This window comes from Notamacropus eugenii, chromosome 3 (assembly GCF_028372415.1).
Source record: "Notamacropus eugenii isolate mMacEug1 chromosome 3, mMacEug1.pri_v2, whole genome shotgun sequence".
NCBI classification, from domain to species: domain Eukaryota; kingdom Metazoa; phylum Chordata; class Mammalia; order Diprotodontia; family Macropodidae; genus Notamacropus; species Notamacropus eugenii.
In genome coordinates this window covers 189,738,091-189,754,512 of record NC_092874.1, presented here as the reverse complement: position 1 = coordinate 189,754,512, position 16,422 = coordinate 189,738,091, and the positions used below count along the sequence as shown (strand labels likewise).

At 34.8% G+C, this 16,422-nt stretch overlaps 2 protein-coding genes across 2 annotated transcripts in view; one reads left to right on the top strand and one right to left on the bottom strand.

Annotated features, from left to right (window-relative positions):
* MGST1 (microsomal glutathione S-transferase 1) overlaps positions 1 to 16,422 on the top strand; it is a 718,478-nt gene that overhangs the window by 535,210 nt on the left and 166,846 nt on the right. The gene's annotated exons all lie outside the window — the stretch shown is intronic.
* Positions 1 to 16,422, bottom strand: part of SLC15A5 (solute carrier family 15 member 5) — a 157,045-nt gene that overhangs the window by 119,682 nt on the left and 20,941 nt on the right. The window contains exon 3 of the mRNA XM_072650557.1: positions 2,275 to 2,444. Coding sequence (XP_072506658.1) covers positions 2,275 to 2,444 — 170 coding nt within the window. The remainder of the gene's footprint in view (positions 1 to 2,274; positions 2,445 to 16,422) is intronic.

The window sequence follows — 16,422 nt, the reverse complement described above, 5'->3', positions numbered from 1 at the left end:
CAGTTGATCTACAAAGGGAGGCTTTGGAAGGAATTTATTGCTCCACCCTCCATCCCTTCAATTAGCAGAAATTTGCCAACAGATTGTCTACAACACTAAGAATTTGTTGCCTATGGTGTTCTTGAGGAGTATTTGCTAAATGAAAGAGAATGTGATCTCTCAGCAGAGGAAAACTCATTATTTAAGGAGGGGGTCCAGGCAGACACCTCATCATTTCCCACTTGTCTGCAGGACTTCATCATGCCCCTTAGGCAGGTATTCTCCTTCTCTTTTTCTGTCCTACCCCCTCTGCTTTTCAGTTTCTTTTTTTATATTGTTTCTCCATATTTAACTGTGAGCTCCTTGAGGAAAGGGACTCTCTTTTACCTTTTTTTTGTATCTCCAGTGCTTTGGACAGTGCCTGACACACAGTAGTTCCTTAATAAATGTTTCTTGAATAACCCACAAGGAATATTATTACTGGATGTAATCATTAATATCTTGAAATAGAAAAAGTATAAACCAGAAATTCAAACAGTAAAAAGAGTTCAAAGAGAAAATAAGAAGAGATAAGTAAGGAGATAGTAGGAGAGTACTTAGCTGTCCTTGAATTCAAGGTATAGAAGTACCTTGAAGACTGAAAGAACTGGCAGATGTGATTGCTGAGTCGCTGTCAAAGATACTTGAAAAGATAATAGTGAAAAGGAGAGGTAGTGCAACAATGGGAAAAAACAAATTTTGTTCTGCTTTTCAAAAAGAAAATAAGAATGGAACCTGCAAAATACATAGGCCAATGAGCTTAACTTGAATTGCTAGCAGAACTCTGGGATAAATAATTAAAGGTTTCACGTGTAAAACTCTAGAAAAGGGTCACAATGAGCCAGCATGAGCTAGTCATTCCAGATTAATATTAATATCTTTCTGACAGTATAAACTAGCAGAAAACAAAATTGGTATAGGTAGAGTTTACCTAGGTTTTAGCAAAAAATTACTAAAATACCTCTTGCTGTTTTAGTAGAAAGGATAGAAAGATGTCAACTAGATTATATTAGATGTATCTGGAACTGGCTGAGGGGCTGAAATAAAAAAAAAGCAATCATTAATGTTTTGTTGTTAGCTTAGCAAGAGATCTCTAGTACATTGCCTCTGGGATAAGTGCTTGGACCTATACTATTTAGCATTTTCATCAATGATTTGGATAAAGACAGAATAGTATGCTTATTAAATTTGTAAATGTGACAAAACTTGGAGGGATAAGTAAGAGTAAATAATAGTCAGAATCAAAAAAAGATCTTGACAGTCTAGAATATTGGGCTGAATTTAATAAGATGGAATTTAATAAGGATAAAAGTTCTGCTTCTGACACATAACCATGGCGTGATCCCATGCAGGTCACTTAACTTTTCACTACCCCAGGCAGTGCTCTAAGGCTATAAATTGGAGAGCTAGTGCTAATCTGCATTAGTAGAGAGATTTTCCTCATGCATTTCATATTCCAATTAAATCACAGGATTAATAAAAAAGGAAATTGTTGAACTTTGACTAAAAATATTTTGCTTCACATTTAAAAAATATTGGCAAAATGTGTCAGTTAATAAACAGTTAATAAGCATGTTAATAAACACCTACACTATTCCAGGTCCTGTTTCTTTAGAAGAGGATCTAAAGATTTCTGGGGACTGTAAGCTTAAATGAATCTGTGAGATATGGCAGGCAGCAATTTGGAGGCTAAATTAAGAAAGGAAAAGCTTCCAGGAAGAGGGAGGTAAGAGTTTCTCTGTTCTCTACTCTGGTCAGATCATATCTGTTGGACTGTGTTCAGTTTGAAAGGGCTCACTGATTAGATCGAAATAATCCAAAGAAGGGCAGTACTTTGAATACTTGCCATATAGATGGGTTGAAGGAGGGAATATTCTGTCTGGAGAAAACCTAGAGGGGATATAGTTTCTGTTTTTAAGTGTTTGAAGGACTGAATAAGAAAGAAAGATTCAATTTGTTTGATTCCAGAGAACCAAGATCAGTGGATGGGATATAAGGAAACACCTTCCTAACAATTAGAACAGTCCAGTAGTAGAATGGGCTGTTTGGGAAAGTAGCAGACTCTTTCCTTTTATTAGAGATGTTCTGGTAGCAACTCTAAGTCCCTTTTTTGCGATTTGCTGTGGTACAAGTTCTTTTGGAATATAGGTTAGATGTTTCTTCCTAAAATTCTTCCAAACTCAAAAATTTTGTGATTCTTTGAAATGGGAAAAGTAAAAAATAAAATGGTAATACTCACAAAGGACATTCACCTACCTTTTTCTGGTTGGTAAATCAGTTCACTGTGTACCATGTGAATAGTAATCAGGGCCATAAGCATAGACATAAATGGAATAAGGAAAACAAAATTTCTGGCCACTGATTGCTGGATATAACATATTCCCAGAAAGGCAATAACTGCATTTAGATTCATCAGCCAATTGCACCTATGGTAAATGGAGAGACAAAAAACCAAGATCCTAATGAGCTTAGTTCAGGTTACAAATAGTCATTCTAATGTTTTTGCACAAATATGAGCAAGGAAGTGATTTAATCTGAAGTTCTAAAAGATTGTTGTCAAATACTAGGTCCACTAAATGTATGTGCAGAGTATGACTTCAATAATATATAATTTTCCTCATCTATTCAATAAACATAGTTCCAGTCTCATGAAAATACATAAAGCTTTGAGGGAATGCGTTTTCTCCTTTGGAAATGTTACCTAAGCAAACTCTTGTTCCAGGAGGTTTCCTTGGTAGGAGTTCTCCCTTTGCATCTAAGTTTATGCTTAGTGGGACAGAAAAAAAATAATAGAAAAGCCAGAAACATTGGGAAACAGAGTTGGAGATGATACAGGGGTAGAGTGCTGGTCCTAAAGTCAGGAAGACCTGAGTTCAAATACTGCCTTGGACATTTAGCAGCTATGTGACTGTAGGCAAATAATCTCTGTTTGCTTTCATTTCCCCTTCTTACTTCCCAGAATAGTTGTAAAATAGTAATTGTAAAGTGCTTAGCACAATGCCTGGTATATAATAAGTTCTATGTAAATGTTAGCTAAGATTGTCATTATTTTAATAATAATAATTATTATTTTATTTCCAAATATTTTATTTCCAAATGCCCAGAATTAAACAAGAAGCATACAGGGCACAAAAGAAAATGAGTGACCTTTGAAAGACATCCTCAGGTTATCTTTGTGAACTTTATAAGCCAATCTAGCTAGGTAAGTAGCCCTTAAATACGATGTGTTTTGAGGAAAATTTCCAGGTTCCATGAAAACGTCTTTGTCTAATATATTCTCCCAAGTAAGTGTTGTGGCACAAAATGAAATCAATAGAACTTCAAACTTTTAAAAAAATGAAATCGTAGAATGTGAAGGGTTTTCTGAGGACCTTTTTATATGCCAAGCAGAATACCTTAAACCAGAATTTTCCAAAGGGGGCACAAGGCCATTTTAGTTAGGGGAAGAGGTTGTGGAGTGCCAAATTATGGCCCCAAATGACTAGCATATTCAATTATCACTGTTATATACGTAGAATGTGTGTGTGTGTGTGTGTGTATTGCCACTGTAAGCTATGTGTGTCTACATGTGTCTGACCAGTTGTGGCTCATAGGGAGAATTGGTTAGGTATCTCTAGTGTATCCTCTGACCATTCTTCTCTGAGGGAGACTTTAATTTCTGCTCTGGAGGGAGGCAGGAGATCAGCCTACTCTCCTTTCCTCAGAAAGGAGGTACTGAGCTATCATTGTATATATCTGTCTCTCTAAATATTGTCAGTTGAGGGAAGGGCAGCTAGGTGGTGCAGAGGATAGAGCACCAGAGCAGGAGTCAGGAGGACCTGAGTTCAAATCTCACCTCAGACACTTAACACTCACTGGCTGTGTGACCTTGGGCAAGTCACTTAACCCCAATTGCCTCATCCTGGATCATATCCAGTCATCCTGATGAATATTTGGTCCCTAGATCCAGATGACTTTGGAGGAGTAGTAAGGCTGGTGACCTGCACAGCCCTCCCTCACTCAAAACAAAGTCAAGTGCAAGTCATGTCATCATTTCTCTGATGGCATGGTCTTCTTCGGCAATAAAGGACAAACACACACGCAGTTGTGGGAAAATAATTTCTAGGTTCTAGCAGGGAATGCTCCTAGCTATATACCCAAAGGATTGAATTCCTCCTCACCAAATGTCAATTGCATGAAGACCAACACACATAGTGAATACTAAATAAACTTATTTATCCAAGCCTATGACAAACGGAAATCATAGAAGTTATACTAGTTAGAATATAGCAGTTATTGGATTCTACCACTGGGAAAGAAGCAAAGGAGAGAGAGACAGAGAGAGAGAGACAGAGACACAGAAATAGATGGAGACAGAGAGAGAGACAAATACATAGAAAGGACCAATCTCAGCCAAAGGAAAATTCTCCAAAATATCTAATGCAACAAAATGGGAATAAGGACAAGATCAAGATTCTGGCTCCTCTATATATCAGCTTCTTGGCAGAAGAAGTAAATAAACCTTCTGCCCTGAGTGAAATAGAAGGGAAAAACCTTGACTGCTTCATCAGAATAATTTTCTTTTTTATTCTAAAGACCTAGATAGTTATAAACATAAATGGATAAATAAGTAGCTCATTTGCCATGGATAAATGTGACATTTGGTTTTTCTTCATCTGAAAAAAGAAAGATTAATAGATTTCTTGTGATAATATATTGAAATAAGCATTTTTACCTGAACATCATGTTATGTTTTGACTAGAGGTTAAAAGAAAGGCTTCTCTGATTCATCAACATGATACCAGGTTTGTTACAATTCTTAATAGCTCATGTGTGTGAAATATGATTTTTCTTTTCTCAGTATAATAAAGACAAAATACTAATTTTGATTAGAGATTGAAAAACAATTATAGGTGGAAATACCATTGAGAGACATATTTTAAGAGACTGGGCAAAAAGACTTTATTTATTATATTCATATTATTATTGTTATATATTACAAATACAAATTATAAAAATATTTTATCCAAAAGTATCTTACAATAGCTTATTATATTTAAAAATATTTTTGTATTTCCAATGCCTGGCTGCCTTCATTAACAGCTTATCAAAGATTATTTTGTAAGATGCTTGTCAACTCTTAGAGTTTGCTGGGAGTAGAGTTCTTTAGGACGTGGATGCAGGATGGGGAGATGGTATACAGAAGGAGAGGTCAAAGGTTCATAGGACTTTAGCTAGTAGGGAACTAAAGTCTAAACCTCTCATTTTACAGATGAGTTAAATGAGGTACAGAGAAGTCAATGGATACATCAATCAACGGAAATGTATTAATCACTTATTATATACCAGACTCTATACTAAGTAATAGGGACGCAAAGATAGAAATGAAATAATTCCTTTCCTGACCAAATGACTTGATGATTATCACAGAAGCAGTTGTTGAGGCACAAGTATTAAGTACTTCAACTATTGTTATTATCATTACTAATAATTAGTAATGATATTAGTAATGATAACTAGAACAATAATTGATTTTTATGACATTTTAATGTTTGTGAAACACTTTACGTATAAGGGCCAAGAAAAAGAAAAAATTGTCTGTTTCACAGCATAAGAGCTAAAGTTTTAAACTTAGGAAGTTTCATTTTTCGCTAATTCTCTTCCGATGATGTACTGGTGAATAATAGGAAGAAAATGTGTGTATGTATTGGACAGGGGAGGAGTGTGGGCTGGCTTAAATTCATAGAGTGACCAGGTATCTGTCCTCTGGTTCTTTTCAGGGGCACTACCTGTCCTTCTATGCTTGTACAGAGGGTCATCATTAAACAATTATGTGATCACAGTCCCACAGACCAGAGTTTCTTAAACTGTGGGTTTCAACCCCATGTGGGGTCACAAAAAATTTGGCAGAGGTTTCTGTATGAGCAATGACCAAAGCTTAATTAAAAATCAAATGCATGGGGCATCTAGGTGGCACAGTGAATAGAGCACCAGCCCTGGAGTCAGGAAGATCTGAGTTCAAATCTGGACCCTTGACACTTACTAGCTGTGTGAACTTTGGCAAGTCAGTTAATCCCAATTGCCTTGCCTTGCCTTCCCTGCACCAAAAAAAACAAACAAACAAACAAACAAACCCAACAAGACAAAAAAACGCAAAACAATCTAATGAGTAATGAATCAGAAATGTTTATGGTAACATTTGCGCATGCTGTGTCGTGCAATTTTACCTGGTTCTGAACACAGAGCATGTACAGTTTGTACTGCTCATGCCCTCAGAACACAATATCAATCAATGCTACAGAAATGATCAAAAAGGGTCATGAGTGGAAAAAGGTTAAGTAACCCTGCTTAGACCCTAACTATGACATAGTTACTGAAAAGTAAGCAAACATTCTCCCATGTTTTCATAAACTATTCATGATCTTCTTATCATATAAGAACCTTTGTTCTACTATTTCAGAAGTAGCATAGCAAAAGTCCTAGGTATACTGCTAAACAATTCTGCTATTACTTTTAATTTGATTCCTTACATTTCAACAATCTTTACAAACCTTCTCTTCAGTTTGACGGCCTTATTCACGTGATGTCCTCATTTTTATCTTGCTTTCATTGGATGTTGTTCTCATCATCTCAAAAAAATACTCTCTTTACTCTCCTCTGTCTATGACAATGACTATGTACTCCTAAGACGTACTCCTAAGCCCCAGGTCAAACCCCTCCTCACAATTTTATTTCACTGATTTCAATGATCATTTGAATGATCACTGAGCACCTACTATGCACAAGACATTTCTTTCAGGCTCCTCTTTCAAGAAACTTTCCATGATTGGTGTAGTAAACATAAACTATCTTCAGAACTTTGAGTTTGTCACACATTTTAATAAGTAATTCTATGTCATCTTGTATTTCTTGTTTGTTATATTATTCTCCCTAAATAAATTGAATGTAATGTACTTGCTATCTGGGATAATTTCTCATATTTTCTGTGTGTATTAAGATCTAGTACTGTGATGAGCAGTTAGTAGGTATTCTATTATTTATCATTGATTAGTTGACGAGACATTTGGGATATTGTATGGAATTGGCCAAGAGATGGCTTGGGAAAATAAAAATCTTTTATTTAATTCTGTTACTAAAGGAATATTTGTTATATTGTAGGCAAGGCAAAGTGGAAATTTTATGAAGTTTCTGGATGAAGTTCCTAGACAGCGTCAGATCATTCTTTAATTCTGCTTTGAGCTATATATTTGACTTGTGACTGCAGGAACTGTGACTGCAGCAACTAAGAGGAACATTGAACTGGAAATCATGCCATATTTCTTTCAAGCTTTTGGAAATAATTTTATTCAAAAGTAAATATTGTTCAGAAAGTTGAGGAAGACATTTTGTGATTCTTCAATGTAATATATGTTCTTGTAAACTGTTCTAAAGATGGTCAAGGAAACTTGCTGTTATCCTAACACTTTAATTTTTTTTTTTTTTTACAAACAGCCAGTAAAGGAGAAGGAACTTACTATTTTTCCTAATTGAACTGAGAGGAGTATACAAACATGAAGGAAGGAGTGGGAGGAGCAGGCATCTAATGAAAATCATACTTATCTAAATCAAAGGACAGTTGAAAACACAGATACAAACATGCACGAACACAATAAGAATTTGATGTAGAATGACATTCAGCTTGAAAGAGATACAGCCAAGTAGAATTGGAGAAGGAATGATCTCAGAAGGAAAACCAACTTCAAAATCATATGGATCATAAAAGATGGATTAAAAAGAGAGAAAAAACAGTTTAAGGAAGGAGATCAGTCTGGATGTGGTGAAGAGAAGAGGTTCAGAGGAATAGGTACACATGATTTCAATTATATATTACTGGTGCTGATCAGATTCTGTGGTTTTTGGATAGAATCTTATTTAAATGTTTTCAATTAATATTGTACAATATTCACTAGGGATAGGAGTCTATGACTCTTTCTTCGCTTGTTTTCTCCATAATTTAGTCACTAGAACTGCATTTGTCTAGTGAGAAGAATTTGTCAGAGGGTTATATTTTCAGCTACTGAGACCAATTTTGGAACATATCTCTTTAAATGTTTGATATGATTTTTTAAATAAATCTAACAGGATCAAGTGTCCTCCTACCTCCTTAGCAATTCATTTAAGCTCATTCATTTTCTCTTTCTGAGGTGAGAATGATTTTTTTTAAATTTTGGTGGGGTTTTTTTGGGAGAGGAGGGTAGAAGGGAGGTAATGACCCCTTTCCTTTAAATTCTTGGTTTTACTAACATGTGTATTCTAATAATTATTTAATATTTTTTCTATTGATTGCGATTTCATTCTGTCAAGCATTTCCTATGATAATTAGATTTTTTTCCTAGATTTTTTTTCCATGCAGGTTGAAGGCTTATTATTATTACTTCAGTTTTTGATGTTTGCTTTTTTCATTTATTCTCTTTAAGCTAAATTTTATTTTATATAATTAAATTTTATTTTCTACCTTTCCTCCCTCACTCCAACTGAAAAAGCCAGAAAAACAAACTCCCTGTTAAAAGCATGTGTAGTTTTAATAATGAATGTTAAAAATTGTTTTTGCATGCCACTGAGAAATAAGATATACAGGCAATGAGATATAGAAATCTATTTTGCCCTACAGGAAAATAGAGGGGGGCTGGATGGAAGGAGGGGTAATAGAAGGGAGGACAGACTGGAGGAAAGGGTGCATGAGGTGCATGCTGTCGTGGGGTAGCAGGTGGGGAGAGATGGGGAAAAAATTTTGAATTCAAATTCTTGTGGACACAAATGTTGAAAACTGAAAATTAAATCAATTATAATTTTTTAAAAAGAGATTAAGCATGGAAAGCAAAGGAAGTGCATGTTTTGTGACCAGTTTGGTGCTACTAGTGGATGTGAAATAAAAGCTTGTGTCAAGACTTTCCATTAGCACTGTGGCATGTAAGACAAAACCAAATATACTGAAAATATGCCACAAGGAATTTACAAACTATGCTATGAAAATCACAGTGGAAATGTTGGATGTGATCAAGATGATGAAGCCAGAGAAAGCAAAAGCTGGGAAAAAGTAAGAAGTGGTCATGGTGACTTCTCTCAGCAGCAACTCAATGGAAACTAGATTCAAAAGACAGAGAGTTAGAAAGCTGGGAATGAATAAGGCATCCATAACTGCTATTCTTTTTTGTTATTTTATTTTTTTAAATCAGAAAGGATTAAGAACTTCCTACTGCCTGACACTACTAGATCCTTCATGGAGCTGCCTGGGATGTTCACATGTGTGAGCCTTCAACAAGTGGCAGAGTTTTATTTGTTGATATCATGTAGTTTGTAGTCTTCAGTGTCTGGAAAAAAACAGACACTCAATTATATGTACAGTGTCAAAAGTGAAGGCAGACATTGAAATGAACTAAACTCTATTTCTGTACTGAATAAAATTCTAAGATCTGGAATGTGTAAACAAAAAGTCAAAAAGTCAAAAGTTTGCATAATTTAGTAGCTCTTAGAGAATAGTTGCCAATTGCTTTCCAGAATGGCTCCATGAACATGTATCTGTTTTCCCACAGTTCCCTCAGTACATTTTTTTTTGGTTTGTTTTTACAATCTGATGGATTGTGCTTCTTTTAAATTTGTTAATCTGTTGATATAATAGCCTTGTTTTTTTTTTCCCATTTTGTGCTGTTCGTTAATTCTTACTTTTTCTATTGTGTTAATTTCCATTTTTAAAGGTACAACTATGGTAGCATCCCCCAATTTTTTACAATTTGTTTTGTTGTTATCCTCTTCTACCACTTGTTCATGTTTCTTTGATGTTGTTTGACTCATTTTTAGAGTGTTAATACATACTCTTTTGGATCTATAGCTTTTGCTTATATTTTCTGAATTTATAATTACTTCCTTTCAGTTTTGGTCAGTCAATCGATCAATTAACAAGCATTATTAAGTGTTCACTATGTGACAAACATAGTTCTAAGCACCAGGGATAGAAAGATAGGCAAAAATATTGCCCTTCTCAAGGGGTTCACATTCTAATGATGTGGGAAAACAGCATCATGCAAATAAGAATCTACATACAAGATGTCTATCTTATATGTAGATGTCTATCTATACCTCTAGATCTAGAGATATGTCTTTTTGATCTAGAAATGTACGTATATGTATATATAAATATATAATATATCATATATATTATATAAATATATATAAATATACCCACAAATAGATACATGATATATATGTATAGATGATACACATACAAAAGATATGTCTCTCATATATGTATATTTATACTTCTAAATAAGCATACCTACATATTGCACACATGTATATATTGTGTATATAAATGTGTATATATGTGTATGTATGTATATATGTGTGTATGTATTATATATGTATGTATGTATGTGTATATACATATACATGTATGTACATATAGATACATATATATGAGAGAGAGAGCAAATGGAAAGCAATATCAAAGAGAAGGAAATACAAATAGTGATGAGTTTGGAGAGGGTAAAAGAAAGGCCTCTTGAAGTAGTTAGTATTTCATCTGAATTATAAAAAAAGTTAGAGAAGCAAGGCAAGAGAGGTAAGGAAACAGAGCATTCTAGTTATGGGAGACAGCCAGTATAGGGTGATAGCATTTGTAGATGGAATGTATGTGTGAAGAACAGAAAATGGAGGAGTGTAACTGGATTGCAGAAGATGTAGAAAGAGTCAAATATAATACAACCATAAAAGCAGGAACAAATTAGGTTAAAATGGTCTTTAAGAGCCAAAAAGAACATTTTATATTTGATTCTAGAAATAATAGGGGTTGGTAAGAGGGTGGGGGTGACATGGTCAGATCTGTGCTTTAGGCAAATAACTATAGCAGCTAATGGAGCATGAATTTGAGTGGAAAAGGACATCAAGAAAGTCTACAAGTCAGAAAGCTAATTCAATAGTGTACTTGAGAGTGGATAAAGGCCTGTATAAGATGGGAGCTGTGTGAATGAAGAGAAAGGACATTTATTAGAAGGTAAAAATGACAAGATCTGACAACACGTTGGGCGTAGAGTGTAAATGGTGACTGGGAGACTTTGTGGTGGTGACTTTGTTTCACCAAAACAAAGCAGGAAGAGTGGAGGATTTGGAGACAAAGATAATAAGTTCTGCTTTGGATGTATTAAGCTTGAGATGCTGTAACATCCAGTTCAATGTGTCCAAAAGAACATTGGTGTTGTAGGACTGTAGTACAGAAGAGAGACAAGACATATACACACTTCCACACGCATCTGGGAATCACATGAATAGAACTGAAAAATGAACACATGGGGAATGATGAGCGCCAGATAAAACAGAATGAAGGAGAAGAGGAAATGGGCTAGAATAGGGCCTTGGAGGGGGCCATGTGATTTATAGACATGACCTGGTTGAAAATCCAGCAAAGGAGACTAGGGAAGAGCAGTCACCTAGAAAGGAGAACCAGAAGAGTGTCAAAAAAAACTAAGGGGCAAATCTCCTTTTCTGGATCCACTTATTCTCTAGACTTCTCCACCTCTATCAAAACAGCCTTTTCACTCTGGAAGATGCCTCTGCTCCTGCAGCCCCATTCTTGGTGTAGTGAGCTCCTCCCTGGAACCTCCATTTGAACAAGTACCTGTTAGCTATGTTCATCCCTTTCCTGACTCTGAACTTTGTAACACTGTCCTCACATGTACTTTTTGTCACATGCCTGGTTTTCAGCTCCTTTTCTGTTTTCTTCCTTCATTAGAATATAAGCTCCTAGAGGACAAGGACTGTCTCTTCAATTTCATTTGTATTCTCAGCATGTAGCAGATTACCTGGATCACAAGCACTTGGATAGATATCTTTATCTTTCCTTCTATCTATTCATCAGCTATCTATCCATCCATCTACAGTTATCCTTTCCACATCATGTCTTTCCCTATTACAGTTTTGATACATTGCAGGTCAACATAAAATGAGAATTTGTGGGGAGTTTTGTGGAAGACATAGATAAGATGTGAAGGCTGACTGATCGATGACACAGAAAAAATTTAGAAACTCAGAAATGCATAAAATATATGTATAGTATTGCATAATATCAACACATTTTATCTTTTAAGACCTTAACAATTCACATTTCTTTTCTGGTTTGAAGGGAGGCCCAAATTTTGTACATGGACATTCCAGATTGCAGAGGCTCTGCACCCCTAATCCTCATGATGTGGAAGGGATAATTGTATTTAGATAAGAAAGTGTCTAAGAAGAGACAGTGATAAAAATGTCAATGGCTTTGGAGTAGCCAAAAAAGATGAGGAATTTTAAAAAATAAATTAAGAGATTTTGGAAAACAATTAATTTAAATATTACGTTTGCTTGCCAAAATAGGAAAAAGAAATACAACTGAACTTATGCTTTAAGACAAATATCCTGATACTTAAAACAGGAAATGTCAAAAAAGCCCTGCAGACTAATGGCTCTAATGAATATTGATGCAAAAATAGTTTTAAAAATTATTAACAAAGAAGTTGAAGTAATATATTAAAAACAGCATAAACTAAGTCCACATTGGGCTTATACTAGAAAAGCAAAATTGATTTAATAAGGAAAATCATAAACATAATAGACCATATTAATTTAAAAATGATAAAACCATGATTATTTCAACAGAGGCAGAAAAACTTTTGACAAGATACAACAATCATTTATGTTTTTTTTAAAAAAAATTAAAAAGCTCAGCAACAAATATACCTTTACTTAATATGTTAAAAATCATCTACCTAAAACTAAGAACTAGCATTATCTGTAATGGTGAAACACTACCACTGAGATCAGCAATAAGGCAAAGGTATCCATTGTCACTTCTCACTTCTATTATTTGCGATAGAAATAAATTGAGGGAATAAGCATAGGCAAAGAAAAAATAAATTAACAATCCTTGCAAACAATATGATGCTTTGTTCAGAGAGCCCTATGGATCAATGAAAAAATTAATTGAAATAATAGCTTCAGTAATGTATCAGGATATAAGGGAAATCCACAAAAAAAAAAAAAAAAAATGATCTGTTTTTCTGTATTGCCAGCAAAAGAAAGGAAGAAAACAGAAAGAGCAATTCCATTAAACATAACTTTGAAATATATCAAATATTTGGAATTTGACCAAAGGAAACACACACAAATGTTGTATGAATACAATTACAAAACACTTTAGAAATGAAATTTTAGAGAGATTTTAGCTGCTCATAGCATGATTATACATAAACTACAAAAGGATTACTTCATGGAACTATAAAAAAAAAATGAATTACTCTTGAGTAATAAAAGTTTAAAAATTTCATGGGAAATATGGGGAATAAAAATGTGAAGAAGAAAGCAATACATGTTTCAAACCATACTACAAAGGAGCAATTTTAATGATAATTTATACTGGTTAAAATGTAGGAAAAAATTGACCAGTAAAAGAGATTAGGTGCACAAATACAGAAGCAATTGAACATAAGAGAACAGTATGTGGTAATTTTCCGTAGTGTCAGTAAGCACCCAGACGTACATGGGGGAGCTACTACCACAGCTTCTTAGATCTGCATTCATAAAAGGAAAGGCAACTTTTGAGGGGTTAACATTTACCTTAATCAGGCATATATGTCATTCCTTTAACCAAGTACATATATCATTCACCTAGTTCAGGGGAGTCAGCACCCTGAACTTCAAAGAAAATACAGAGAAATCAAGGATCTACAAACATGGCTTCCTCTGCCTGTCAACAAGCCCCAAAACAAAAACCTCAGCTCAGAGTATTTGTACTTTTTTTCAGAGCCAGAAGGCATCACAACCCTTGAGAGCCAGTGCCTCATTAACAAAAGGTTTGGGCCTTCCCACAAGTCCTAATCAAACTCCCCTTAATGCTTAGGCCCATTACTGGGTGGGGAAGGTCTTTAATCCCGTTAAAATAATTAACAATACAAATACATGTGCTGCTTCTAGTTAAAGAAACTCTTGTTTCTGTACTTTACTCTTAGTAAAGTCTGTTGATTGATAAAGGCAAGATTCAATCATAAGCACTTGATTATACTAAAACAAAAACAGCAAAAGATCCTATTTTGTTTGCCATCACATCTGCTAAAACCAAGCTTGCAAGTCAGGGTAAATAGTCTGGCAGAAATTAGCTTTATGCCAATACCTTACGCCTTTTATCACACACACTAATCTTTTAGTGGATACATGACGGAGAGATAAAAGGTCATCATAAATAAAAAGAGGCAGGAAGGAGATACTTTTCACAACCATGAAGAGGGGAAAGTCTTGATCAAGCAAGAGAGAGAGAGATCACAGGAAATATTAATGGAAAATTTTGATTAAACAAAATGGATTTTGTTGATAAAAACTAAATCAATGCAGTAAAAATTAAAAGAGAAACAGTTACATGTGAAAAAAAACCTGGAAAATTTCTTGGATTGTTTTGCAAGTATATAGGGAACCAACATAGAATTTGGACTGAAATCTTTCTAAATCCAAGTAACTGCCTAGTAAGGAAACAATGATCACCTACAACCAACACAACTTCATCAAGAAAAGTCATGACAGGCTAATTTTCATTTTAAGACAGTGTTTTGTTTTTTTTTTTCTTATTTAGCATTTTATTTTCCTTCAGTTACACATAAAAACAATTCCCAATGTTTGCTTTTAAAACTTTAACTTCCAAATTCTTTCCCTTCCTTCTTCCACATTGATATAGGTTGTACATGTGCAGGCATGCAAAGTGTTTCATAATGGTCATGTTGTGAAAGAAAATAAAGACCTCCCTCCAAAAAAACTCAAGAAAAATAAGATTAAAAAAATGCTTCAATCTGTATTCAGAAGACAGTGTTAAGTTAGCAGACCAGGAATCTCCTGTACATGAATTTTACCAATATTTTAGCAAAGTTTTTTTTAATAAAGTCAATGCTAGTTTTTGTAGAAAAGTTAGAGAGAAAAGAGGATAGAAAAGAATGTAATCAAATGGACTGAGAACTGTGAATGAGTTAAAGAATCATCATCATAGGTGTGCTGGCACACTGAGTCTAGGTTCTTCACATGGCTTTGTTTAGCATGATGCGATTCCCATGTCAATGGGAGAGGAAATCTTCTGTGGACTTCCTAAAAAATCTGTAAATGGTCCTTGTGCACTTACGTCAAACTAAAGTGAATACGATTATCAAATTGCTAGATGATAGAAAGATGTGAAGGATAGTTAACATATTGGATAACAGAGTCAGTGGTCATTTAGGGCTAAATTTAACATGATGACATTTAATAATAACAAATGTGAAGCATCATTTTTGTTCTTTATGTTTTAGTCAAAAGAACATTCTGTTCTTTTCATAAGTAGCAAGATGGAGCAAGCATGGCTAGACAGCAGGTATGTTAAACTCAACATGAATTCACTAGGGTGATATGATGGCCAAAAATGCTAATGTTATTTTTGCACTGCATTTAGACAGGCATAATTACAAGGAATTGGGAAATGACACTTGAATTGTAGTCTGCCCTGGTCAGATCCATTGGATGTGTAATGTTCATTTCTGGGTACTGTGTTTTAGAAAGGGAATATTTTTTTACTTGAAGAGCATCTTCAAGAGGACATCCAGGATGGTGAAGAACCTTGAGTCCATTGCAAATTAAGATCAGTTGAAGGAACATGGGATAACTGGGGAAGAGGAGAAAAAAGAAGAGGAGGAAGAGAGATATATTGGAACTCTTCAAGTACTGAAAGTCAGTCAAGTCAGATCAAAAGTATTTATTAAGATTTTTTTGGTCATTGAGGGGAAGGACTAGAAGGCAGTCTAGAAGAATGAGTGGAAGTTGCAAAAAGGCAAATGTGGACTTGATGTCACCAACAGGTCTGTAGAAGTAAGAATTTTTCAAGTGAAATGGGTAGGCAGGGAGGACCAGACTCCTGTTCACTGAAGGTCTTCAAGAAAAGACTGGATGACCACTTGGGGGACATATGGTAGTGGAGATTCTTTTTTTCAGTGGGGAGGGGATGTGAATTGGTCTAGATATTTGCTGAAAAATCAGATTAGATATCTTCCTGACTCAAAGCTCTATGTTGAATCCCACTACTCTAAAACTGATACAAATATTTCTTGGAGTAAGCAAACCTTTCTGAGTTTCATTTTCTGTGTCTCCTTGAACTTAACTATTATTAATTTTAAAGTCAAATAGTCAATACACATTAATTAAACATCACTTATATACCAAATTCTGTACTAAATGTTGGGGATACAAACAAAAAGAAAGACAGGCCTTACCCTCTAGAGTTTATAATGAAATGGGAGAAAACAACACACAAAGGGAAGCTTAAAAGTGAGGGGAGAAGTGGGAGATAAAAAGGCACTTGGGGTGAAGTATACAATGGAGAATTCCAAAGAAGTCCAAAGTCAGTGTAGC